Consider the following 26,938-nt stretch of genomic DNA (forward strand, 5'->3'; position numbering starts at 1 on the left):
CACAGAAGTCCCTAAAGAAGGGGGTTTGGGGAGCTTCTGGCTTGGTGAACACACTCAGGTGCTGGGCAGGTGATATGCCCAGAGGGCATGGAAGCTCACCATATTACCCCCCCACACCCTGCCCTATGCATCTCTTCCATCTGGTTGTTCCTTTATAATAAACTTGTAAACTAGTAAGTAAACTTTTCCTGAGTCTGTGAGTCATTCTAGCAAATTATCAAACCAAGGAGGGGGTTGTGGAATCCCTCAGTTCACAGCTAGTCGCTCAGGAGTACCAGAAGCTCAGACTTGGAAATGACATCTGCAGCTGGGGGGGCGTCTTATGGGACTGAGCCCTTAACTTGTGGGATCTGATGCTATGTCCAGGTAGACAGTGGCACAATGGAGTTGAGCTGTAGGATGCCTATGCAGGTGCTGTCTGCAGAGACTTAGAGAGTTGCTGAGCATGGGAACCACCCCACTAACACACACACATTTGTGGCCAGGAGTGTGGCACCAGTAGGGGGTAAAGGAAAAGAGATTTTCCTATCACTGATAAGGACTACAATTAACGTTTACTGGGTACTTCCTAAGTGCCAGGCCCTGTTAGCTGCTTTATGTGTATATTACCTCATTTAATCCTCCCAGCAACCCCACTAGGTGGGTGTTGTTATGTTCCCATTTGACCTGTAGGGACGATGGAGATCTGTGGGGGGTAAGTAACCTGCCCAGGACAGCCCCCTGGTAAGCCAGGAAACTAGGATTTGAATTAGTCTGATTTCAGAAGGGGTCTTGCAAACCACTGCACTCTGCTGCCTCCCTATGGTCACAACTCAGACAACAAACAGAATTACCCCTAAAACCCGAATACCTTTTAAAAACACCTCTCCCTGTATTTTCTGATTCTATGGTCATGTTAGTCCTGAGACAGAGTAGAGATGCCCCATTTTATAGACTTAAACAACAGTCCCATTGGCCTGGAACTCGGCGGCAGGGAGCAGACTGGAGGATCCAGTGCCCCCATCTCCCAGCCTGCCACACTCAGGCACCCCAGCCAATCACCTGTCTCCACCAATGGCCACACCCTCATAGACACCGTCCGTGGTCCGAGAGATGATGTTGTTGAGCTCGTTGGACATGCCCCCCGAACGTGAAACGTAGGCCACACTGCCAGGGCGGTACAGCTTGGAGGCCAGGATGTTGTCCAGCATCCCACCTGTATTCCCAATCTTAAAGCACCCAGGCTTGATGCCTCCAACCTGCAGGCGCAAGGACGGCTGTCAGGGAGGAGGGACGCGCTCCTGACCACAGAGCTCAGGAGAATCACAAAGCCCAGTATTATCTGCCCAACCCACTCTGGCCAGGCTGGGGAAAACGGCCAAGAGAACTAACACCTGTACGTTGGGTTTCCTGCTTGGGAAGAAGCTCTTCTCTCCCTCAAGAGATTACACAGAAAAAAAAAAAAGAGAGCCTTCTTTGTAAAACCTAGCTTATTACTGCGGTTTCAGATATACATACTCAGGGTTAAATCACCTCCTTTGCTCTACTGGGAGACAGTACCCAGTAAAGGTGTACAAAGTAGGTGTGCCTCTGCTCAAAATCATCCCTGCCTCTGAGGTGAAAGTTCCCTTGCTTAATTCAATAATGACTTCAGACAAATTTTTAATGCAACAACTATGTAAAAACAAATAATACAATAATATTCACAGGTCAATTTCTTCTTTTGTGAATACCTTTGGGTAAATAAAGCCTCCAGGTAGATTTTTCTTTGGCTTATAGTTAAAGGAATAATCATAGACTATGCCATGGTTATATGAGAGTGGACAAAAGCTTAAAATAAAAAAAATCTTTGCATTAGCCCCTTGAAATTATAAAGGTGATATGGACTAGAGAGAGCCCTTTAACAAATTAACTGGATATGGACAGCCTGACTTTCAAAAGGTACTCTCTAAATCCTCCCAACTTAGAGGAAGACAGAAGAGAGTAAGTGGGCTTCCTGAGGGCCCAGAACTTTATAAGATGGCCTTGAACTTAAAAAGGCTCTCCAGAAGGGACACTCACAGTAGCAGGTCCAATGATGGTCACTCCCTTCTGATCTGCCTTCTTGATCAGCTTCCTCGTGAAGGCCTCTGGGATGCCTTCAGCTATGATGGCGATTGTCCGGATCTATAGGATAAGAACAGACCTTCCCTGTTAACTTTTTGCCTCTGATCACTCCAAATCTCTCCCAGAGGTAGGGACACCCCAAACTGATCCCCACTGGTTAACACCACAGGTAACCAAGCAGAAGCAAATATTTCCCAAAACCTTAACTATAGCTGCCCCTTAAACAATACACAGGTTTGAACTCTGTGGGTCCATTTATGTGTAGATGTTTTTTCAATAAATATACTGGAAATTTTTTTTGAGATTTGGGACAAATTAAAAATAACTCATATTAGAATTGCATAGCCTAGAAATATCGAAAAGAATAAAGAAAAGCTAGATATGTCATGAATGCATAAAATATATGTAGATATCGAGTCTGTCTGATCATTTATTTACTACCATAAAATCAACTGTAGGCTATTAGTAGTTAAGTTTTTGAGGAGTCAAAGCTATACTTGGATTTTTAACTCCTGGCGGGGGGGCTTCAGGTCCCTGGTCGGGGATGGGATGGTGTCTATGAGGCCATGGCTACAGTTAATAATCACAGATATGCAAGTTAAATAGAATGTCTAGCACTGTGTCAAATATATGTTTTTTTTAAATCCATACATTCAGTGTTGGTGAGGGTACAGGGAAAAGCCATTTTCAAGCCAGTGATGGGAGTTTACATCCACACAGCTTTTCTGGAGGGCACCTAGGCAGGACAGATCAAAGGCTTTGCAACCTGTACATCTGATGCAGCAGGTTGACTTCTAGACACTCATGCTGGGGAAATAATTAAGGATATCTGCAAATGTCAATCCAAGATGTTCACCCCAAGACTTGAAAAAGTGAAACTGGTGCTGCCAAAATTTACTGAAACAGTAACTGAAGAAAACGGATTATAAAATAGTTATATATGGTATCATTCCACCTGTTGAAATACAGAAAAGGATGTGGATAAGGATATAGTCAAATGTCAGCCACCGAGTTTCTGGGAATTGAGACTTAAGGTATTTATTTCCAATTATAAACATGCGATAATTTTATAACAGAAAAGAAAATACATTTGATTCTCTTTTTAAAGACATCTTTGCAAACACAGAGAATCTGGTGGGGGCAGATGACCTTGATTGACTCTTGGTAGCAGCCCTACCCAGCCCACCAGCCCTGGGTTACTACCCTGTCTTTTGAATAGCAAGTGTCTCCAACCACTTTCACCCTTCACCAGCAGTCCCGAATCCCAAGCCCTCTGTCCCAGAAGGCAGTGACAGGGGCACCATTCAGGGGCATTCCTGCTCCCCATCAGCCTGGCCCCAGTGACTACCTGTGCATAATTCATGGTCTCGATGGTGCTGTCGTAGGCTGAGCGGAGGGAGGCGAAGTTGATCAGCACATCTACCTCTGGGTGTTTCTTCATGGCATCAGCCATGTTCTTGAAGACAGGGATCAGAATCTCCTTGTGACCCCAGTAAAACTTCTGCTTATGGTCCCCACTGCAAGGAAGGCAGAGGAGGGGTCAGGGCAGCCCCAACCTGTCAGGGCCGGGAGGGGTAAACCAGCAGGAGAAGCTTTATCTAGAAGGTGGAAAGGCAGGATCTCTGCCCTCAAAGACTCCCCTTCTGAGGGAAAGGATCCCCCAGGAATATGGATTGCCCAGCAAAAAGGGTAATCCAGCTGACTCCCCAAGCTCTGTCTTCGTGAGATCCAGCGTGGCAGCCATCTCCAGCCTCCCTGCTGCAGTGTGACTCACGTGAAGGGGTAGACCATGGCAGCCACCGAGGGCTCATCTCGGGAGCAGACGTAGTCGAAGTCCAGCATACCCTGCACAGCCCGCGTCTGCATGCCCCACACGATGGCTTTGGTGTGGCAGCTGAAGAGGGTGGCGCTCTTTCCTGGTGGGCAAAGACATAGCGAGTGCACCCAGAACAGATACGCCCGGAGACCAGCGGGGGCTACCTGCCGGACCCTTCCACGCCCCAGCTCAGGGAAGGCAGCTCATCAAAACTGCAAAGGAACATCCAGAGGATGGAAATCTGAGAAACTGATAAGAGGTGCCCCGAGTTCTCTGGAAGAGGTGGTAGAAAACAGTGAAAAGGACCTGCCTGGCTGGTAAACAGCTCAGCAACAGACAGAAAAGACTCCCTGAGCAGAGAGAACGGGCCCACTGGCACAGAATTCCTGTAAGACCTGCTCAATCTCACAGGAAAGGTACAAAATCAGCTCCTGTTTATATGCAAATGGAGGCTTCATAAATTATTCTTAAAGTCCTTGGGAAAAAATGTTAAGCACTCCCAATTTTGGTGGCCACAGGACTTTAAAACAATGCCCCAGCAATCGTCACCTCTAAATCCAGGCGTAACCCAGTTTGGGTCAGGATCTGAATTCTCACAATTCTCGGCCAGTGTAGGTCCAGTGAAGAGACTGCTGCAGCCTTATCTCTAACCGAGGCTGAGTCTGGGCTCTGGCACCCCCATCATACCTCTGCTATCTCTCCTGTCCTTCCCTGCCAGGTGGCCTGTTCCTGCTCAGAACAGGGCTCCCGCACTGGCTCTCCAGTGGGCAGGGAGGGGTGAGGGACAAAGGAAGAGAGAGAAGCTGTCAGAAGTGCATTTCTCAGCCTGATGGGAAAGGCCCCTCTGCCACCCTGCAGGCAGGGGACCTGACCCTCCCTTCCCCATAGGTCCTGCTGGAGGAAAGCAGTCCTCAAGGGAGGCGTGCAGCTCCCCAGGGAAACAATGTCGAGCTCAGTGGTATCTGGTATCAATTAGCCTAGTGTGCTAATGCAGGCTTGGCTAACCAAGTCAAAGGTCTGATTAAATAAATGTAAGAGATCACCTCCCCAAGGCATGTAGGGTTCTCATCCCTACACAGGCCTGCACATCACCGCAGCTGGAGGCGTCTCAGGACTGAAGGCTCCTGATGCTGCAAATACCTGAGATTTACTGTCACCCAGTCCCATCTGGGTTCCAATGAGACATGAATCATAAAACAAAGGAAGCCACCTAATCCAGTTTCCTCCTTCCCTGTCCCATGAAATTGAAGCCCGGAGATGCCAAATGACAGAGATCCTAGGTCAGCTAGCATCAGAGCAAGGATTATGTACTAGCTTAAGCAGCAGCTCAGTTGTGCAACTGAGGGGGAGGAAAATAAGCCAGGGTGACCCCACCACTCTACCTTCGCAGGCGAGACCAAATGTCAGTGTGTACACACACACACACACACACAACTCCCAACCCAAGAGGCTACAGGACTGAAACAGGACAAAGCCGGGTTCTCTACACACCTACCCTCACCGGCAGCACAAAAGAGGCAAGAAGTAGCACACACCTCCTTAAGCACAGAGAAGGCAAGCCAAAGAAAGCTCCTCAGCCCGCCAGCAGCAGGGAGGACCCCCACGCCACTCCCCCACAGTGCCAGCCCTGGGACTGACAGTGAGATGAACCCTCCCCTGGGCTGAAAGAGCTCTCTGCAGAACAGAGGGGCCATTCTCTCCAGAGGCCTCAGCCTCAGGCCTCAGGTGTGGTCTTGTAGGTAACGTGGATCTTGCCAGAGACAGAAGAAAATGTAGGAATTAAAGACAGATAGTCAAAGGGCTGCACTGCTGGCCTCTCTGAGGTATCTGTGACTTAGCCTAGTAACTCCTTCCCCTCCCTTTAGCAAAGGGTCAGAGTATTACCAAAAGACTCCCCTTTCCCCAGGGTGAAACTTCCCACAGCTGTTGAATGTCAGAAAGTTAAAGCCCTAATGCTTCGAACCCATGAATCTATTGCCTTGGTCAATAGATGAATGTGTGTTCAAGCGTACACGAGCTTGCATGAGCCGCACAGAAATGTCCCTTGTAAACAGTGACCTCATGAACCAAAGCCCATGACAGAACTGGTACATACCCTTCTGGGTTTTCTATTGCTCTACCCTGTCTTGCCCGCAAATCCCAGAGAAATCTAAACTTGTCCCTGGTACTGGGGACTCGGGAATGAAGTCAGCAGTAGTAAGGCTGAGGGGGAGAAGTAAGAAAATGAAGACAACGCGAGAGATAGCCAGGAATCAGAGCAGTGGTCCTCACCCACTACTCTCTGCCCCACCCCCTTCAGTCTCCACGGCTCGGCTCCCTTCTTCCCAGGATGACCCCCCTCCTCTGCACCACTGCACTCTCCAGGCCATGGGCCTGACTCTTGCTCCTTTTGTGCTCTCAGTCCCACCCCCGGTGCAGAGCCAGAGCCAGAGCCAGAGCCAGAGCCAGCCACGCGGCCAGGAGAGCGCTGAGTGGTGGCAGGAACTACGCAGGGGTGAGAAGGGAGGGACAGTGAAGACTAGGACTTGGCAGGGAAACAAAGCAGACGGCAAGACTGCACCCCGCTAACAAAGCCACACAGGAGCTGAGGCAGGGCGCCGTAATCCTACCTTGCAGGGATCTTGGACTTGGGACAGAATCTGTCAAAGAAAATGACCAAGGCAACTGAGTGACCTGCTGGCTGGAGGCTTGGGAGGGGAACGGTGGGGACAAGGAAGGGACCCATGGACAAGCCCTGTAGGCCTTACACCCTCACTGTCTCTATTTCACAACAGACAGAAGGAAAACCAGCAGAAGAGGGGAGAGAGCTGATCAGCACAGAAGAAACAAGAAAGAGCAAAGGAACAAGGGGGCAGTGAAGCAGGGTCATGACAGCTTGGAGGGTGTGAACACCAAAGTCCCCTAGGCCCTGTGGAGGGATGGAGGGACGGCCAGCCCAGTCCCACCCTCCTAGTGCCAATCATGTTTTGTCCTCATGTAGCACAGTACTGTGTTAGGTCAGTGTGGGGTTGCACCTGTCAGTGCGGGCAAAGCTGCTGGTCTGGGGATTACAGGGAAGTGGCTTCCAAATGTGAGTGCCTGGAGCCAGTATTGCTTTTTCACAAAATGCTTTAAGGTAGGGTGACTAAGAAGAGACTGCACAGGCCACATGAGCCCCGTGTTAACTAACACTGGTTATCTAATGCTTGTTGTTAAGGGCTAGCTGGCAAAGATCACGTCTTGGATGAATGAGGACAGAGACAAGCAGGCAGAGTACAGAAGGGCCAGTGGATGGTGTGTGTTCTTTTGGGGGGCTTGCAGGAAAGGAGTGTCTTTTTCAAAGCCCCAGGATGATGGGGTGGGGGAACTACTGTTAGGGGAGCTTGCTCTGCCATCCTGAGCTCTGGGTTCCTGCTCTCCAATTAAGAAAATCTAAGAAACCTTCCCAGATTCTTCCCAGAGCTTTCCCAGGCACTTCTGTAGGCCTGTCTCCTCCACAGCCTTCCTGCCCAGCTCATGCACCCTGACAGGAAGTAAGGGGGTGGAAGAGAAGACAGTGGGGAGGAAGGTGACCCACCCACAGCACCAGGAGAGCCCAAGGGGAAGGCCCTTGCCCTTTCCCACCCCACGCATCATGCCTATGCTCAGGGCAAAGTCTACACCGTCTTCCACCGCCTCTGCTGGCCCAGCGGGGCCAGGGAAAGCAGGGGAGCGGGGAGCCTGAAACCCCTGGAAGTCACCTTGTGGCATGGCTGGCTTGGCCTTCTTTGCAGGAGCCACCTCATCAGTCCGAGACTCAGAAAAAGATGCCGTCCTGCTGGGGGCTGGAGTCTGGGGTGGAATAAGAAGACAGCGCGCATCAGAGGTAGCAGCAGGGGAAAAAAATGCCACTGGTCCCTAAGGCCCCAAAGAAACCAGGTAGCAAGAACTATGCACAGCACTGTTCTTTATAAGCTGCTTCCTGAAGTACTGTTCTGACAGCCCTGAGATGGGAATTAGGATCGTACTTGTGCTACAAACGAGCAAACTGAAGCTCTGAGCGGGTATAACACTTGCTAACGTCCCACTCTCGGCAGGATTTGAACTCAGGTCTGATGTAAAACCCCTTGATTTTCCATTACACTACCTTAACTAGGACAGAAAAAAACCTGGCAGAGATACAGAAACTAACCAGGTGCTACCTTCCCTCCTGTTCCCCAGCTGCCCTCAGATGGCTAGGGACAGAGGAGGGGCAAGCTGTTCTGGGGTGGGGGAAGTGGGAGTGACAATGACGACATGTCAGGCTTTCAGGCAGAGGACAGCCAGCACCTACCGATGTGCTCCCACTGGCATTGAGGAGGAAGTTTGCAGTGTGGGCTGCTGTGGGAGGCTGGTGGGGGATGGGCCGGTGGCCCAGGGCCATGCCCACAATGGCCGTCATATGAGTCTCGGTGCCAAAGACATGGATGGGGATCCCAGTGGTCTTCCCTGTGAGGGAAGGAACAAAACCCATCATTCAAGTCTTTAAAGTGGTGCCCAAATTCTCATGACTTTGCAACGTCCTACAGAGCCCAGCCTGATGTCTGGAGCTTTCTGTGCAATTATCCAGGATAAACCAACTGCCACATTATCACCACCAAACAAATTTTCGTACAGACAACCTGCTAATAAGAGTAAGAAACAGCTTTACTGACACTCTCAGATGGCCACTGCATTGCCAGAGACCACACCCCTTCCATCCACACCCTGGACCCTGGCCCGTGAGCCCTCACCCTCAGCATCTGCGGTCACCACACTCCAGCCTCCCTGGCCTGGCCACTGTTCCTAAACACCCCGCACACATCACCCCAGGCCTGTGGCCCCTTTCCTTCCTTTGCACAAAGTATCACTCATCACTCAGTTACACTCCAGTGCCACCTCTGGAGAAAGGCCTTCCCTGACTTCCTCACTCGACTGCCTCACTGTATAGCTCCCCATCTGGAAGCATCATCTCCAGCCCATTTGCTTGTTGAATGTCCTGAGTTTGATGGCTGAGTAACATTCACTGTGTTGCCCCAAAGGCTGAGCCTGAGGGAGGCACTCAGTTTGAGGTGAAAACTAGGACTTGGTACCATGTCAAGTGATTTAGGTGGGTTGCGCGTTTGCCATGGAAAATGGGAGGATGGAACACTTCTGTCTCTCCAATCAGAGGGCACACTCACTCAGAAGAGCATCTTGTATCTGACACCCCTCTGGCACTTCCCATGAACCCCTGCCCCACACATGACTGCTCTTAGCAACAGAGGCTGCCCTTTCCTGATCACATGTGGTTCAGGTTCAATCAGGTCAATTTAGGGAGACCCGATTTTAGTATTTTAGTCCTGACTGACGAGATGTGGTCCTCAACTTCTTGACAGCTCTGAGTCTGAAGACTCATGAGCCTGCAGGAGACACTCAAAATGTGGAAGGCAAAAAGGAAGCCAAAATGAATGCCACACCCTCTCCTCTCCCATCTCCTCACAGGGCAGCTCTCCTGTTCTGCCAGCTACCGGACCCTTCCCCGTCCTGCACCCGCAGCATCCAGGCCATCAGTGGCCAGGACCTGACTGCTCATCACATCTCCCTCCACCCCTGCCCTCAGTCCAGGCCACTGCTCTGTGTAGCCTCCTCATGGTCTCTCTGCTCCTACCCTGGCTGCCAGTGGCCAAAATAACCCTTTCAAATCCAAGTCAAATTGAGTTACTCTCTCAAAGTCTTCCAGTGCCTGCCAGCCCAGGGCCACAGCCAATTGCTCCCTGGGACCTGTACCAGTGCCTCGTGTGTGCTCCCACTGCCCCTCTGTCCCCATCTCCCAACACCCTGCCCCTTGCTCCCCCGGCCCTCCCTTCTGGTCCCAGCATGCTCCCACTTCAGGGCCCTGGACCTTGCCCTCTCCTCTGCAGACAGCCACCACTGAGCTGCTCCCTTCTCTCCTCCAGCTATTTACTTAAATGTCACCTTTTCTGGTCACCCCATTTAAAACTGGCCCCATCCTCTCCCACATACTCTATGCCTTCACTGTTTTCCTCCATGGCACTTTGCACAACCCGACATTACAGTCAACCTACTCAGCCATCGATTATGTGGATATAACCCCAGTGCCCAGCACAGCAGGTTCTGCGATATTTGTTCCATGAACAGCTAAGTGAAAATGCTTTACTGCCCACTCTGAAGTTTAGGTTGGGTGCTTTGTCAGGGGAGGGCAGACGGTAGAAGCAGAGGCAGCTGCACAGCCAGAAAGGAAAGGGGGAGGGAGAAAAAGCCCCCCCTCTTACCGACTTCTCCCATCACCCGTAAGCCCTCCTGATAGTTGGGGCCACCTCTTCGGACAAAAATCGTGACCTCATGCTCCTTCAGGGGACCCTGGTAATCTCGAATTGCTCTCACGATGCCCTGGAAGCACAAATGGATGACAGACATGACTAAAAACAAGGCAGCCATAAGTCAGTTATTCATATAAGCAGACGTACCAAGGTGTATAGAACAAGGGCTGCTCCTCGTGAAGCATGGCAGGCGCCACCAAGTCAAGAACTTTCCCAGTGTGGACTGGACTACACATTAGCAACCAAAGGCCTAGGACAAGTGGTCACTTATAATGTTGCTGAGGGGACTGTCTGGGTATCTGGCAGTGACACCCTCAACGTATGGAGTCAGTGGGCCTTTGCTGGTCTCTCTTTTGTCCCCATCTACAGTCTTTCTTGCCTTCTCTTACTGCAACATGGGATGGGGAGGGAGTATGCCGGGGTCCTATGCAAGAGTTCTGAGAGGTACCAGGATATAGTCTACTTAAATGCCAAAGTTCTACAAAAGCTTCTTGAAGTGAATAGGGGACCAACCCTTGCAATGGGTATCAACTTTGGAAACACAGGAGGATGGGCAGGTGTGTACCAGTTTGGTCTCACAGGACAGAGGATAATTACTGGGCCAGGAGCCTAATTTCTACCACCCAAGGCATTTCACTGGAAGCTCTACAGACAATTCCTGCTGCCTTTCTCAAAGGGTTGCTCAGAACATAAAATAGAGCTGTCAAGATTCATCTCTTTAAATTTTTCTATTGAATCAGATCCAATTAGGGAGACCCTGTTTTAGGCAAGACTGGTGAGGCCCAGTTCCCTACTTCTTGAGAGCTCAGGCATTCAAGGTTGACATTTATTCATTATTCTCAAAACTTAACTGGAACTACAAGATGGTGGACATTCTTGAACTGCCTCACTGAGCATCTGACAGTACAGAATAATAAACGGCCTCCTGGGATGGCTGCTTTGAAGGGGATGACTCTCAAAACATGTTAACTGTCATCCCTCTTGACAAGCAGTCATGCTTTCAACTGTGAGCCCATGTCTCTGACCCATGCACAGGATGGATGAGCAAGAACCCCAGATAATCAAAACACTTCCCTTATTTTTACCTTTTGGAGAAGACCCAGATCAATTCCAGTGTCTTCTTCACCCCCAATAAAGAAACCTGGATCAAGAGCCCTTACCTAGACTAGGTAGCTCATGGGGGCCTGCTTATCTCACACCTAGTTTTCAGAAACCTTCCTTCCCCACTTCCCCCAAGCCCACATTCCCCAGAAACTGTGTTATTCCCTGAAGCTGGTTACCTTGAATGTGGCAGCCACATTGGTGAAGTTTGCAATGCTGCCTCCAATGATGAGGATCTTGCCTGGGTTTGCAGTAAGAGAAACAAAAAAAGGAGTTAGAAAAGTAGACTTGAGCATCTTAACAGAAATCCACCTGAGGGAGCTCCCCCCACTCTGAGCAAGGGTCCCCCACTGCTCGGAGGAATCAGTGCAGAGGTGGGGTGGGGCAGCCTGTTTCTCCTGATACCTGTTCAGAAATATCAGCTTGACTCTCCATTACCTACATGCAGGTGGTTAATCCAAACTCACATTATCTCTACAGCATTCCTAGTTGGCATCAGAAACCCAACTTGTTTTCTGGATACTCCTGGTGGGAATGTCAGATTATCTGACTCAAGGGAGGGAACTGTTATGTGTAGTCCCCAAAGGCTGGACAGGTAGTAAAGGGAAGCGGGGACTTGCACAGCCTGGGTGAACAATGTGTAGGTGGGCCACTGAGCTGAGTTTATTGCAGTCCATCAGAGCGAGTCGCTGCCACCACACCTGCTCATGTGGCTTTGTGCACACACCACCTCCTTGCCCTCCCAGAGCCCACTGGGCAGATGGGGAAACAAAGGCCCAGAAGCTAAATGACTAGCCCCAGCTTGCAAAGGACCAAGGTCACCACCTGAGTGCCTCCTAGTCCAAATCTGTCCCCACACCAGCACACGGGCCACCCTGGGGAGGGAGCATGTATGTCTCACCATCTGGGTGCTTCTCACGGGTCATGAGGGAGAGGATAGTCTTGGCATAGTCATAGGTCTGCTGCTCACTGGGGGCGCCTGAGTACTCCCCGTAGTTCGCCAGCTCATCAACACCCCCCAGATCACAGATGGTGTCGCTGCCGGGGAGACATGGTAGTCAGTGCTGGCTCTGACTCCAGCGGCAAAGAGTGGCAGCCTGGTGTCCAGGAGGACATGCAGTCACCCCCAAAGCCCTGAAGTCCGTCTATGGAACCTATTTCTCAGACCCTGGACCCTCCGGACCCAGGAGAGTCACACCTGAAGGTTTACTGTGCTGCACCAGACTCTCCTGGGCAGTGACCTCTGCCAGCCGGGCCACTGTAGGGCCCTAGACTGACAATGGGAAGTAAAACGAACAAGGGGCACCTCCCGACACAAAACTAAATTGCCCATTCCGGGAGTTCCTGCTGGGCTGCCCAATGGAGAAGTAACACTGCTTCAGCCAGAGTCTGAAGAGTCCATGCAGCCATGAAAAGGAATGTGGCAGATTACAGATCTAGAAAGGGGCAGACGTCTACTGTGCTCAAAGTGAAAAACTACCAATTATGTAAACAGCACAGAATATGATCCTACTATTTCTACAAAGTGTACAAGTACGAATACGCATACGGGCAATAAATGCTTGGAAGGACACACAGCAGTGCACTCACTGTGCTGACCTAGTGGCAGAGGGGGAACAGCAAGGCAACATTCACTTTCTGGTTCTTTCCTCCATTTGTTGTACCTTTGCATACAGCACATATCACTAATGATATGAATTAAAACTAATAAAAATAACTTTATTTTGAAGCAAACAAGAAGGTTGCAGGAGATACTGTGTACAGGGTAAGCCCTCATTAGAGCCCCTGAGCCACTCTGGGAAGCCCTACGAGTCCACCTGCTCTGCGCCATTCTGAGAAACTGGAGAGCCCCTCCGAAGAAGCACTGAGATCCAGGCCATGCACATGTGGGCCCTGGGTGAACCTGGGCACCGCCCCTTCAGCAGCCCCCAGTTACCTGTACACGACAGAGGCGCCACCTCCAGCCACCATGGTCCAGATTCTCCCCTTGGGGTTCAGCAAGGTCAGCTTTAGGCTCGCCCCACTTTTAGCATCCAGGTCTGCAATATAGGCTTCCTAGGAACCAGAGAGCAACAGGTGGGCCCCAGGAGTGCCCCCTTCACCAGGTCCCAGATCCCAGGACCCCTCCTCTTTCCTTGGAGACACAAGAAGAGGTCACAATTGCCTTAGTAGGGTCAGGAAGAAGGGGTTGCTCAGGGTCCTATGTGCCTGGGACAAAACATACGGCATCTTCAAGTGCTAAAACCACCGACGGCTACAGTCATCGCTTGCGGACACTTTACAACTCCTTCATCTGACTTCAGGTCCTTGGCCCTCTGCCCAAATCCCAACCCTCACTAGGTCACTCTGCTTCTACCACGACTCCCGATCCCAGCACCTGCGTGGCAAGCTCATCAGAGGCCCCCCTCCCCCGAGCCCAGACTCTTCCCATGGCCTGGGTTGCATCAACAGGCCTGATCCTGTTGCGAGGACCTCAGAGGATAGGATGGGAAGGAGCAATTAAAATTCTCAGCAAGCAGCAGAGAGAACTACCTTCCCCCTATAGGATTAGGGAGAGCCACTTGGAATTATCGAGAAGCAACATAACAAGTTAAGAACCCAGGAGGTTGATTGAGAGAGAAATCTAAAAGCATTTCTGGCCAGGATTCAGAGGCTTGGCTGACTCCCACCCTGCTTCCTCTGGGGTTTGAAGAAAATTAAATGGTTCTAGGTCTTCCTTTCCTGCCAAACATACAACCCACAAGGGGGGCCAAATGCTCATCTGAAATTAGTCACCTTCTCCCCAAACCCCTCACCCTCTGTCTCCTCCCCAAACCAGCCTTACCTCTGGGTAAGCCTCCCGCCCAAAGGGAGGAGGGAACTCTAGATCACCCCACTTCACTTTGCAGATGTAGTCAGCTGTGGCATCCAGCTTGGCCGCCAAGTCAAGAATATATACGCCATCTCTGGTTATTACTGTGAGGAAAGCAAAGGCCATCAGACACCAGCCCCGGGCAGAGGCAACCACTGACCTCCGAACCCCTCCAGACTTCCCCACACACCACTCTCATGGGGTCCCACCCAGGCCTAACAGCTCCTGAGCTTGACAAGAAACCAGAATGGCCCTTAGGGAGACACAGCTTTCCCCCATTAAAGGGAAGACGACTTCTGTAAGACCAGCAGCACCTCCCTGACCTACAGGTAATGACAGAAAAGTCTGTTTTAGTTGCCATAGCAATGTGTGAGGATTTTTATGAAATGCCACTCTCTGTGCCTTAAATACCTAGCCATTTACCCATCCACAGCCCTGCCATTAAAACAAAAAAGTGTTTAAGGTAGAGGCTGCTATCAGAATATCCCACCCACCCACCAAGTGTGCACATTTGGGCTTCCTGGGGCCTGGCTAGGGGAAGGCTTGTTGCTGGCAGTGGGGGTAAGGGGAACAGTGAGAGGCTGTGGGTGCACTGGGCCCCCAACCAGCAGGATTCACTGCAGCCTCACTGGACATCCATCTTCCCTTTCACCCATGGTCATTTAGTTAATTAAGTTAGCACACAGCCATCTGGTCCATTACAGAGGCGGCATCTCCACTAGAATACAGAATCAGACTTTGCCCTGAAAAGCCTTGGCCAGAGCCAGCCCACACCGCCTGCCTCCCTCACAGCGTGAAAGGCTGAGGCCAAGGTCTTCCCAGCCTTGGCGTGAGTGATTGACCAACTCCTGGAGTGGGAGGGATAAGGGGCCTCTTGAGGGACCAGGAAGAGAGAAGGGCCTGAATGTTCAGGGCAGCACAGAGGCAGCCCCACTCCTGGTAGAACAGCCTGACCCACAGGCAGGAATAGCCACAGAGCACACAATCAGATCCAAACCAGGACTTCCCCAACACAGAACAAGTTAAGACCAAAGAAAGAGGCTGGAGGTGGTTAAAAGAAGAGTCATCCTTGTCTTCTGAGGGCTCAGAAACAGGAGTCTGCATTCAATGAGCCCGGAGACAGCTCCCTGCACACACTTGCTACACTGCCCTCTACGAGTGGGGGGCTGGTCTTCGGAATGTCAAGGCCAGGATTACGACAGGCACTGGAACACTGTTATAACTGACCCCTGCTGCATCCCACCCCAGCAGAGCCGGTTACCAAGGGGGTTGATCTCGAGGTAGGTGAAGTACAGATCCTCATAGAAATTGAAGAGACCGAAAATAAAACTGGCCAGAATTCTAGAGGCAAGGAGAGAGGGACAGTCAATCCATCAGGGAGCAGGCTCAGCAGCACATCCCGCCCGCCCCCTCCATCTCTCACGGCCCGACAGCTCCACTTCCCAGCATTCGCCCACTCTCGCTCTCCAGTCCCTGGACACCACTCTTCAGCCACTGAGGCGGAAAGCAGCTGTCAGGAACGGCGCTAGTGGGCGAGATGCTGGACAGACAGGGGCACGGAGGTGAGGGATGCTGACGGCATCCTCCAGTCTGAGCTGGCCCCCCTGCTGCCCTCAGCTCCCCTCCTAGGGCCAGGGCGGGGCTGTGCCTACTGCTAGCTCCCCACCCCCCTACCTAGATGCTGGGACCGGGAGTGGATGCCCAGGTTGGGAAGACCAGCTTTCCCTGCTCCGTACCCAAAGGGTTCAGCCTTCCTCATTCCCCCACTGCCACCCTCCTGCCCTCCCTCTCACTCAACTCTTTCTTGTCTTCAGAAGCATGGACCAATAGGTGTTTCTTGATGTCCTCAGGATTCAGCTTCTCATCCACGCCAACAAATAGTTTCTGGGCTTTGGCATCCACGTCGCCCACGTCCATCCCCCCCTCGTGGTGGAACAGGACGTAGTCCCCTTCTCGAGTGGCATAGATGCAGACATAGAACTCCTCAGCCTTTCAGGGAAAGAGAGAGCCCAACGGGTAAGGGGATCAACACCTGCGCGCTCATCTCTAAACAGGGAACCTCACAGAGGTGACCTGTTCACCATCTTCTCCTTGGAGACCAGAGAAATGAAGGGATTCTGCCAGTGTGACCTGATCTGGGGGAGGGGTCCGGCCTTCCAGTCTTTTCATTCTAGCACTGGAAAGTCCCACCTGTTAACCAGCCCCAGTTCCTCCCCGCTGCAAACCAAGCCCTGCCTCCATCTCTGGACTCCCTGCTCTGCGGCACCCTCACACCTTCAAGTCCCTTTGACTTTTCTCCAGCAGCTTGATTTCTCCCTTCATTGTTGGGACGGGCAAACACAAAACTCCAGAAGAAAGAAGACCCAGCTTGAGCCACCTCACACATACCTGACTGTGGGGGACAAAGGGTTCAATCAGAAAGTTCTTGAGAAAGCCTCTGGCCTTGCCAACCTACGGACATGGAGGGAGAGAAAGCCTGGATGGACAGCATGTCATGCTCCCCAGCGCAGGAGGTAGATGGCCCTCTGCTCCCTCCACCTCACCCTCCCATCAGAGGTGGGCCCAAGCACATCTACCACACCGCCTGCAGAGAAAGACTTTTCCAGAAAGCAGGGCAGTGGGGTGACAGACCCCTGAGCTAAAGAAGTCTTCATAGATATCCCTGCCATGTGCCAGCCACACTCTGACACGTACACCTTGCATTCTTCTTCTGCCTCCTCTGGAGGGTGATAAATGAGGGGCGACAATGCTCCAGCCCCAGAGCGCAAAGATCAGGAGTCACCTCCTTCCCAGCCATCACGCAAATTAAGGAGCGCAGACAAATCAAGGCTCTTCATCCCAGAGCTCAGGCAGGTAGACCCAGCCTGAGGACATGAGTCCAGGCGTGGGGAACAGTGGGGATGGGTGGGGTGGGGACAAGAGCCAGAGCTCAGCAGGCTGAGTTTCCTGGCTGAGGACAACAGGCCTGCAGAGCTAATCAGTTTGAGTGGGTCCCTGGCAGCAGCCGAGGCGAGACAGCCCTTATCCCAGCAGGTCCTGAAGCCCCCACCCGCCCTGCGTCATTGCTGAGTCAGGGACCAGACAGTGATCCATCAGAGGTAATGAGCCGCTCCTGCTGGCTGACGCTGCCACCAGCTCAGACACTCCCGACATCCCTCTCCTAGCAGCCAGCAGAGGAAAGGGGGGGCATGAGGACCTCCCTCGGGACATTTCTCAGCCAACAACCCTGCTGTCTTCTCTCCAAGGGCCTAGAAACATGAAGGTCAAGATCCCTCCACCCCCAGGCCACATACAACTTCAAGGACCCCTCTTTATCCATAAGGAACTGAGAATTTAACATGAAGAACTTATTTCAGGGAGCCCAATAATGGTTCCACTGCCATCTTCATCCTACTTCCAGGGCAGCCAAAGAAGAGAACAGCTCACCCTAGTCCACAGTCACCCCAGATGGGACAAAGCCAAATGTGGATGGCATATCCCCCAATCTAAGCCATGCCTCAGCCCACTTTCTCCCTTCAGTTCTCCAACTCCCTTTGGGAGTGAGGAGAAAAAGAAATGCAGTTTTATTTCTGAGCATCTCTTAACCTTCCTAAACCCTATTTCACTTTAGCTCTCTCATTTACACAGTTGAAACCAATCACCAAGCCAGAAAAAGCCAAGAACGGAATTTACTCTTTACTGTTATTAACACTATCACCCTAGGTTCTTAGACCAATAACATCTCTCTGCCTAAGAGATTCTTCATGTTCCTTCTTTAACTTTTTTTACCCATTCTCTTATGAATGCATGTCATGACAAGCTAGCATACCCCTTCTAGAAAATGAAAACAAAGAGGTTCCCAGAATGGGCCTCAGAGTCCCATCTCCATGATCATCATTAAAGAAACATACCATTTCCACCTGGTTCTTGAACTATACCAGGGATGCCTTTGCAGCACATCTTGTTATTCCCTGATAATAGGGTTGCTGGGAACAAGCACCAGCACCAGCCCTGAGGGCCCTCCCACCTTCCCCAGGCTGCTACCGGACCAGGCTGTGGGGGTGATCCACAGGGCTGCCCATATGGAGGGACCATGCATGCTTCTGTTACCACAACACACCCCCCGACCCTATACCGGCAACTCACTGTGGCCTCCTGTCCCAGCCGTGGCTTTAGCCAGGACTTGACCCCATCCAGAGTGAGGTTGACCCCAACTAGGCCCAGCTTTCCACGCCGTTTGATCAGCTGGTCTGGCTTGACAACCAAACTCTGAAATGAAAGGTGTTTGTATTTAGAACAAGGAAAGAAAAGGCGGAGAAAGAAGTGATAGTTTGGGGACCCAAAGCATAGGACAGCCTACATGTCTTCCAATACACCCCAATCCCAAAATCAATGCCATCCATCCTTTGGGGTCAGCTCCTCCAAGCTTCCCTCACTTATTCTGGCCTATATGTTTCTTCTGACAGCCAAGAACCTAGAGCCATCCATGCCAGCATGGGGCTTGGCACAGGGCAGGTGCTCACCAAATATCTGCTGAATGAATGAAAGACTCCTGCCCTCTCTATGGGTATCTTAGCTTCATCAAACCATAAACTCGTCAGAGTATGGATTAGCACCAGTGTTCCAAAAGGAAGGACAGACAGACAGAACCCTGGGGTGACAAAGGCCCTCAGAGGTCATCTGTGCTTGAACCCTATCTACAGGCCCGCCAAGCAGCCCCAAGCCTCTGCTCATACCTTCTAGTTCCAGGAAATCAGTCCCTACCTCTGGAGGCAGCTCCTTTTGTGGCCAGGAGGAAATGTGTCCCTGAGACAACCACCACTGGTCCTCATCCTCCTCTCCAGGCCCTGCCTAAGAAGTCTCAGCTTCCCAACGACAGCCTGGCAGGGATCTGAAAAGAGGAGCCTCTACCCCAGGCTGCCCCCTGCCAAGGCCATTAGCCATTCTACACAAAGCACATCATACTTTCCCATGGCCTTGACACATTGTTGATATGCTCCACTTGGGACCAAAGGTGGGGAGGCAAATGTGCTACTTTTTAATAAGCATCTACCAAGTTGGCAGGCAGCACACTAAACGATTTCCAGACGTTAATGATAATCCTTACAGCTCACAGTGTGAGTGTTATACCCATTTGACAGATGGGGAATCTAAAACTCAGAGAGGTGAGATGGGTTGCTCCAGGCAACATAGTCCATAAATAGAGATTTGTGACTTGGACTCCAGTTTGTCCAGTTCCCAGCCCATGTTCCGTGTATACCACCACACCAGGCTACCTCATCATGCAGGGCCCAGAGCCAAGCACAGACTCCTGCTCAGCCCACTGCATGCTATCCACTGATGCAGGCAGTCTGCTATCATGTGACCTGCTTGAACACCCCCAACAAACCAATCCTTTATTTTTCTCTGACCCCAGGCTTGGACAAAGGGCCCAGTTGTGGCTGGGGTGCGGGGGAAGAGCAGGCTTACCTGGCTGAGCAGCCAGGGGTGGTCCTGCAGCAGGCGGGCCCAGTCTGTGTCAGGGGTGACCCGGGCATACTTAAACCGGTTCTGGATGGCTGAGGTAGTACAGATGTACTTGTAGAGGAGTTCTTTGCCTGTCTGCTCCGAAATTGCCTTGGCTGACATGGCTGCAGATGGACCTGCTCTACCTGCTGAGGTAAGAACAGCTGATCAGAAGAGGCAAGGAAACAGGTACTATCTTCTCCAGCACAGCAGAGTCATGCCCAGCTGCTTCCAGACAACAAAACCCAATCCCAGTGCTTCTAAGGAGGGAGAGAAAGGCTTGCCCCCAGCAGGACGGGTGGGAAGGAGAAAGCTAACAGCACTTCTGATAGCAGAAGAGGATTCGGAAATGACAGGCGAGGGAAGACGGTGGAGAAAAACAGAGGCAGCATTTCCCACTCTTGAGGACTCTTGGCTGAGCCCTATCTCTATTCCATCTCAGCAAACCAGCTCACCCATGACCACATTCGTCCTGGAGCAAAAGGCAGCTGGATGAGGAGGCCAGAAAGATTAGCAACACCTTCCTATGTGGACAGATGGTGACTGCACTAGAGGCGGGTGAGGATTTGATAATGTGGGGAAGTGCTGAACCTCTGTGTTGTATACTTGAAACCAATATAAAATTGTCTATCAACAATACCTCAGTTTAAAAAAAAAAAAAGGGCAGGTATGACCCAAACCTGAGTGCTGGTGCCACCCGAGGTAGGTACACAGACACCGAAACACACCTTTTGGTTCTGTGACCTATGGAGCACATGGCCAGAATTGTGCAACGCTGGCCTTACTTCCCCTACAGGTTTTGTCTTCCCCACACCCAGGCTCACCCATTTCACACACACCCCACAACAGGCTGAGGGCAAGTTTACTTAGCCTCGGGCAGAACCAAGTTCCCAGGAGCAAGGAGGAAGAGACTCATTTCTCCCAGGACACTAGACTCCCACCCCCAAGTTCAGAGCAGACACTGGGCAGGCCACCTGTGACCTTCAGTGCATCTGCCTAACCCACCGAGTCATCCAGATGCGACGTTAGAGCAGAGGCCTCTGTAGCGACCACCCAGTACTGGTCACTTCTACCTGAGCCAGAGCCAGGGGAGGAGGCAGAAACCATCTTCCACTACATTTTATGCGAGTCCTGTGAGGCACATCAAGATTCAAAACCCTGTTTCTTAGAGAAGGAGTAACACTCAGAGCTAATAAGAGCCTAATAAGCAGAGGCCCCAAGACTTGAACCCAAACCCTCTCACTCTGGTCCCCAGAAAACTCCATGCCTCAGGCCAAGAGAAAAGACCATTTCCTCAGGGACCAGGCCATGGGGTGTGGGGGGGCTGCTTCATCTCACACAGGGTATGTGATGACAATTTCCTCATTTTCCCCCTGCTTTGTCCTGACACACCCACTCTCCCAGGGGCAGTGGAGGACGAAGTGGAGGAGAGGAAAAGGAGGAGGGAGAGAGAAAAGAAACCAAGTCATTCATGCCAAGAGCTTGGCCAGATCAGGAAAAGTCACTCCTATCTCTCCTGCAAAGATCCAAAACTGAAGGTGCTGTATTTGCTGGAGGAGAAAAGTCAAATGCAAATAAAGGAGGGTGGAGTTAGGGAGCTGGCTGGTTTATACATGAAGGTTGGTCTCCATTCCAGGCTCAGGGGAGGCTAAAGTTCCAGGGGCCACTCTCCATCTTCCTCCCAACTTGCCAGGCTAGGGCTTCAGGTTCTAATCCTAGCCAGCTCCCTCAGCCGCCCAGCTAGTCTCCAGCTCAGCACAATGGGCACATTCAGTCTGGTGTTGGCCCAAAGTGGGGGAGCTGGGAAGGGGCTCAAAGGAGATATTCCCTCTTCTGGCCTTCCCCTGGGATGACTTCTGGCTCCTTGTCAACATGAGTTTACAAAGGAGACACCTCAACAACCCCACTGCTCCACAGTCCTTAACCCCCAAACCACTCCAGCCCCATTTCCCAACCTTCTTGACTTCAGACCAGAAAAACTGGTCCTGAAATCAGAAGGGTATACCTGCCCCTACCCCCTCCCAAACAAAATGCAGCCCAGGGCCGAGCAAGCAGAGGAAGAAGGCGGGGGAGGGGACTCTGAACACCCTCAGCAGCTCAGGCACATCAGGACACAAGTTATCACAAACTCCAGGAGGGTGGAAGCCCTTCAGCTAAGCCTCCCGAGCAGGGAGAAGTCTGAAAGACACTTCCAGAGCAACAACTCCCCCAGCCTGGAACCTCCCAAAGCAAACACCCAACTCTGGGAAGGACAAGGTTAAGGAAAGGGACCCTTCTGCAGCCGAAAAAACACAATGTTCTTGAGCCTTAGATCAAATCTCAAATCTCAGATCCAAGAGCTCATCTCCATAAAGCTGGGGGAAGTGGGGCACAGAAGACACTGCGAGTGGATGACACGAGAGAGAAAAGACTGGTCAGCTTTAAACAGATTCGCCATCACAGGACTTTGGCTTAGATGGGGCAAGCCCTCTCAAGGCCAAGACAGAGACTTTTATGGTAGAATAAGAGCAGAAAAAGAATCTGGCCTCTGAATATTTGCTAATGCAGGGTAAGAAGGTTCACAAGCCCAGGGAGTGGCCTGGGAAGAGATAGATTGAAAATATAATCGTTCAGCAGGGTCTTTGAGTCTCTAGGGCTATGACTCTTAACCTATTTGAGGTCTCAGACTCTTTTAACACCTTTAAGAAAAGCCCAGAAAAATGTGCACATATCCAATTGTGCATTCCATTTCAAGGCGCTGACCTGTGACTGTGATCTGATGGCCCACAGGACACCAGTTAAGAATATCTGCTCTAGTGGAGGCTTAACAGTCTGCTTTTTGGGGAGAGCTACCCCATCCCCACCCCAGCTCCAAAGTCTTAGGCTGCCTGCCCAGAAACTGAATGTCTGTCAAACTGGTGATAGATGGTTTCAGGGCAGAGCTAAGATCCTGGGGATCCACTTTGGGGCCCCAGGAACTATTAGCTAGCAACAGGTAAATGTGTAAACCATACAGGGGGAATCATGGCAGAGAACCTGAAAATACACACATACTCCAAGGGAGGGCCTTATAAGCTGAATATGGTCTTTTCTGCAGACAGCGTAAGTGACCCAGGATTGGGCTCATCCACAAGAGCCACCAAGGACAAAAGCAGCCCATAGGGAAGGCTGAGTGGAAGGAGGCTGTTCCCCAGGAAAGTGCCTCTGAGAGCCCATGGAGAGGAACAACAGGGGATGCCACTTAGGGTTTCTCTCTGGGAAGGACAACGAGCACTCATTTTAAGGTTGGTTTGTGTAGGATCGGGGTTTTCTGAGAGGACAAGCAATCCCTGGAATGAAGGCAAGGGGCACAATTCTGTGAGGGTTCCCTACTGCAGTAAGCACCATACGAGAACGGGGGTGGAGACACCAGCTGCCCAGTGTCTCAGGCTCTTCCCATCACCATCCCCCAAGCCATTTAAGAAGCTCTCTAAGCAGTTAAAATTACTCATCTGGGCAGCTGGGGTCTACCAGCTGTCCCTCAGCCAACATTTCATAAATCTAAGGATCTGAGCTGGCTGGAACAAAGTTAAAAGGTGGAGAGGAGTGGGCTGGCTGACCACACAGCTATGCACTGTTCACCCCCCACCCAAATCCTCTTCCCGGGGAACACCTAAGGACCGAACTCTTTGGTCCTGCACAGTATCTGCCACGGTTGGAGAGGGCAGCAGGAACTGGGACTGGGCCTCTGCCAGGCCCAACGGAGGAGGGCGGCAGCATCCTCCGGCTCATTGAGGACCTCGCCACGGCCAGGCTCGGCGTCAGTGGCAGGAGTGAGGGGGCAGACAGGCACCCAGGCCATCTGTCGCTTAATGCCTGGGCCGGACGGCACCTCGGGGGCGAGGAGGGTCCTTCCTACGCTCCACGGCCAAGTCCTCGCGGCGAGGCCAGGCCTCGGACACCCTGGGGCAGCCCTGCCCGCGTGGCCCGCCAAGGCTGTGCGCCGGCTTGCTCCCTCCACTTTCGTGGGTCTCACAGACTCTCCACAAAACTGAGTCAGGCCCAAGCCCGGTCGGAGCGGGGCGAGTGGCCCCCGCTCTACTTCCCGTCTCCCTGATCTGGTGGGGGAACCCGGATGGGGGTTAAGAGGTGGCCGGATAAAGGCAGAAGCGGCTCTATGACCGGCCCCGTGTCGGGGTGAGGGGCGTCAGGATGGTGCAAATTCAATTCGGCGGAGGGAAAAGAAGCAAGGACGGAGGGAAGCTCCGTTCAAACTCCCAGGAACTGGCATGTGGAAGAGGGGAGGGGTGGTCGACACGCGGCCGCCGGCCGGGGTCCCGGGCGAAAACTCACCTAAAGCCAAGACGCCCTAAACTTCCAGGCAGGTGCAGAGAGGGCGCGTGAGCACCAAGCCTGAGCCGGGGTGGCGGTTCCGGGTTGGAGGGAGGAGGCGGGAAGCTTCCCAGGCAGGTGCGGTCCGTCCCGCAAAAGCAGCCGCCCACCGCTCACCTCTCTGCGAAAGTCGGTGCACGGCGCTCCCTTCGCAGGCCGCAAGGAACAGCCAGTTCCCCCGAGCGCTCTAGCCTCCCGCAGCCGCTCGGAATCCGGCTTTTGTTCCGACCCCGCTGGGCTTCTCCCCGCCCCCATCGGCACACGGCTCAAACGGCCGCGCGATTGGCCACACGCGTTCCCTAGCCTGAGCTCCAGGGTTCCTCCCAATTCGCTGCCCGTCCCAGGGGCGGGGCCCAGGGGTTGCTGGGACTTGTAGTCCAGCTGGCGCCTCCGTTTGGACGGCGGGAGGGCGCAGCCTCCGAGTCAGAGGGGCCGGGGCGCGGCCGGGGGCGGGGCCTCGGGTGGGGAGATGGGCCGCGCTACGCTGGGAGCAGAGAGCACGCGTCTGGGGGCAGTGGCCTGATCGCTTAGGGGCTGGGCCGACCGTCACTTCGTAGGGAGTTGTGAGGGGCGGTGGCCGAACAGGCTGTAGCTCAGCTTTGGGGACCTGGAGTTTCTTTTCCCTGTCCTCTTCGGAGAAGCTGACGTCTGCGTCTCGGCTGCCTGAAATCTGCCGCACCGAACCCAGTGCTCAGGCCGGCTTTTTAAGCAGCCATGGCAGTGTTTTCCCATTTGCACATGGACCCTTTCCATTGAGCGGGTGGGGTGAGGCTGAGAGATCAGATCAGACTTCCCAAGGTGGGATAGGGCGGGGGATGGGGTAAGTAGGTGGGGTTATGAGGACGTCAGTCGCAACGCCTATACCACTCACCTGCACTCCGCAGCACAGAGCGAAGAATTCAACGCCACATGTCAGGACAGGGCAGGGGCCATCTCTACCAGTCTCCTGTTCCCCCTACCGCCCAGCCCCACGCTTAGACGTTGGAAGGAATGAACTACTGCTTCCTCTTTCTCCATTTCTTGCTAGACTATTTTTTCCAAACCAAAACTGGGACACTCGGTCTGACAGGTGCTGGTGAACTTGTGGGTGAGAATATTTGAAATCAGACAGTCTTGGAAATCAGGACATATATTTAATGCTCCAACATTCTGGAGCTTCCCTACTTCCACCTGAGTCCTTTTAGGTCCCCGGAGCACAACCTGACGCTAGCAACCATCTAGCTCCAGGTGCGAGAATCATGCCTTGACCAGCTCAGGTGAAGGGGTAAGCCTACTCTGCAGAGAATCAGCATGCCTGTGCCCCTGCCAAGCACCCTGGGTCCTACTCACACTGCAACAATGTTGTGACATTTTTGTGGACAAAAACCTCCCCCAATCCAGCTGTCACCAGCAGTGGGGCAGCTGCCCATGCTTGGCCCGAGTGATCCCTGATGATGTCACTTTCTGGTGCCTTCCCTCACAAGCATCCTCTTGAAACAGCTCCTCACCTCCTTTATTTCTTGGTCCTAGAAAGACTTCCACTCCTACATGGCTTAAACTCTACCCCTATCAAGTATCTCCCCAAATGGCACAAATCTCAGAGGGGGCATCTATGAAGGTACATCTCCTATGAAGGTACTCCATTTCTGACTGTGGGGGACAACAACTCAGGCTAATGGCCTAGAAGGAAGATTGTAGTCTGGAGGAATCACCTGTGCAGCTCTTATCCCTCTGGTTAGAAATAGCCTCATCCAGAAACAGGCATCCAGATGGAACATAAATTGTAGCAAACTCTTTGTCCATCAATTTAAAATGCACATGCCAGCAATTCCTTTTCTAACAATTTATCTTCAGATTCATTGCATATGTACATGAAGATAGAGATCTTTGTTTTCTTTATTTTAGTTTATTTTTGCTATCATTAATCTACAATTACATGAAGAACACTATGTTTACCAGGCTCCCCCCCTTACCAAGTCCCCCCCACCCACCCACTACAGTCACTGTCCATCAGCATAGCAAGATGCTGTATAATCACCACCTGTCTAGAGATCTTTGTTTTCTTCGCTGCTGTGTTTCCAGCACTTTGCATAGGACCTGGTACATAAGAAACACTCAGAATATTTGCTAAGTGATTAAATCCCCCATCTAGGTGTTGCTGAGCCCAAGATTGACTAGTCCTGGGTAGGCACAACAAGAGACTAACTGTCCAGAGAGTGAGGGAAGAGAGTGCTGGCCAGAGGGCACATGAACCAACCAACCACTGAGATTTTCCAGTTCTCTTGGTAGTCTCATTCCAGGCCTCCCCATCCTCCCCAGGAAAGACTCTTTATTACCCCATCAGGCTCCTACAGAGGTTCCTCTGCCCTGAATTAGTTTAGTCTGGTCCCCATTTTCTCACCTTTCTGTTCTGACTAGAAAACTCTAAATGCTTTTGTTTTTGTTTTGTGAATCACCTCCCTTCTCATAGACTGGGTCGGAGGACAGGTTCATGTCATTGGACTTAACGCCCAGACTGCCTAATGACTCCCTTCTCAATGTTAGTCCATTCTAGCTAACACTCACTGAGCAGCTACTATGTGAAAGGCAAGGTGCTAAGGCAAACACCGCTCAGCGACCTCTTGAGCCAAGTGTTATCATCATTTTGCAGATGAGTAACTGACCCTCTCCTGCCAAGTTCCTTGCTCCGCCCACTACAGCCTGCTGCAGGTGAGCAGGGAGGGAAGAAAAATCATGTCCAGTGGGTCTCCCCCATTTGACTGTGAGCTCCTCAAGACCCAGGAGTGTGCCTTGTTTATTTCATCATCCTTGGGCCTAGCATAGGGCTAGCCATGTATTAGGCACTCATTGTATGCATGACTGAATAAACGCTGGAATGAACATGTGAATGAAAGAAGGAAATTGTAGGGGAAGAGAAGGCGGAGGAGGAAGAACATGCAGCCAGGAGAAGGGACTCCCTGAGCATGCAATCCT

At 52.0% G+C, this 26,938-nt stretch overlaps 1 protein-coding gene across 5 annotated transcripts in view; it reads right to left on the reverse strand.

The window, feature by feature from the left end:
- The window catches only part of ACLY (ATP citrate lyase), a 38,436-nt gene extending 14,178 nt beyond the window's left edge, over positions 1-24,258 (reverse strand). Inside the window, exons 1-18 of one of the 5 annotated variants that reach the window (XM_017660394.3) lie at positions 24,104-24,258; positions 19,601-19,785; positions 18,278-18,400; positions 16,541-16,603; positions 15,951-16,141; positions 15,414-15,493; positions 14,126-14,256; positions 13,238-13,356; positions 12,203-12,339; positions 11,481-11,542; positions 10,153-10,270; positions 8,193-8,347; positions 7,621-7,711; positions 6,511-6,540; positions 3,860-4,001; positions 3,434-3,602; positions 2,041-2,145; positions 1,042-1,238 (exon numbers count right to left, since the gene is read on the reverse strand). In XM_017660394.3, the coding sequence (XP_017515883.1) occupies positions 1,042-1,238; positions 2,041-2,145; positions 3,434-3,602; positions 3,860-4,001; positions 6,511-6,540; positions 7,621-7,711; positions 8,193-8,347; positions 10,153-10,270; positions 11,481-11,542; positions 12,203-12,339; positions 13,238-13,356; positions 14,126-14,256; positions 15,414-15,493; positions 15,951-16,141; positions 16,541-16,603; positions 18,278-18,400; positions 19,601-19,759 (2,072 nt within the window). In that variant the 5' untranslated portion in view covers positions 19,760-19,785; positions 24,104-24,258. Of the gene's footprint in view, positions 1-1,041; positions 1,239-2,040; positions 2,146-3,433; positions 3,603-3,859; positions 4,002-6,510; positions 6,541-7,620; positions 7,712-8,192; positions 8,348-10,152; positions 10,271-11,480; positions 11,543-12,202; positions 12,340-13,237; positions 13,357-14,125; positions 14,257-15,413; positions 15,494-15,950; positions 16,142-16,540; positions 16,604-18,277; positions 18,401-19,600; positions 19,786-23,947 lie in introns of all 5 variants that reach the window. The other 4 variants (XM_017660395.3, XM_017660393.3, XM_017660392.3 and 1 more) reach the window with 4 other exon arrangements.
- Positions 24,259-26,938: the final 2,680 nt, after the last annotated feature.

The sequence above is a fragment of the Manis javanica genome, chromosome 4 (genome assembly GCF_040802235.1).
Source record: "Manis javanica isolate MJ-LG chromosome 4, MJ_LKY, whole genome shotgun sequence".
In the NCBI taxonomy this organism is placed as follows: Eukaryota; Metazoa; Chordata; class Mammalia; order Pholidota; family Manidae; genus Manis; species Manis javanica.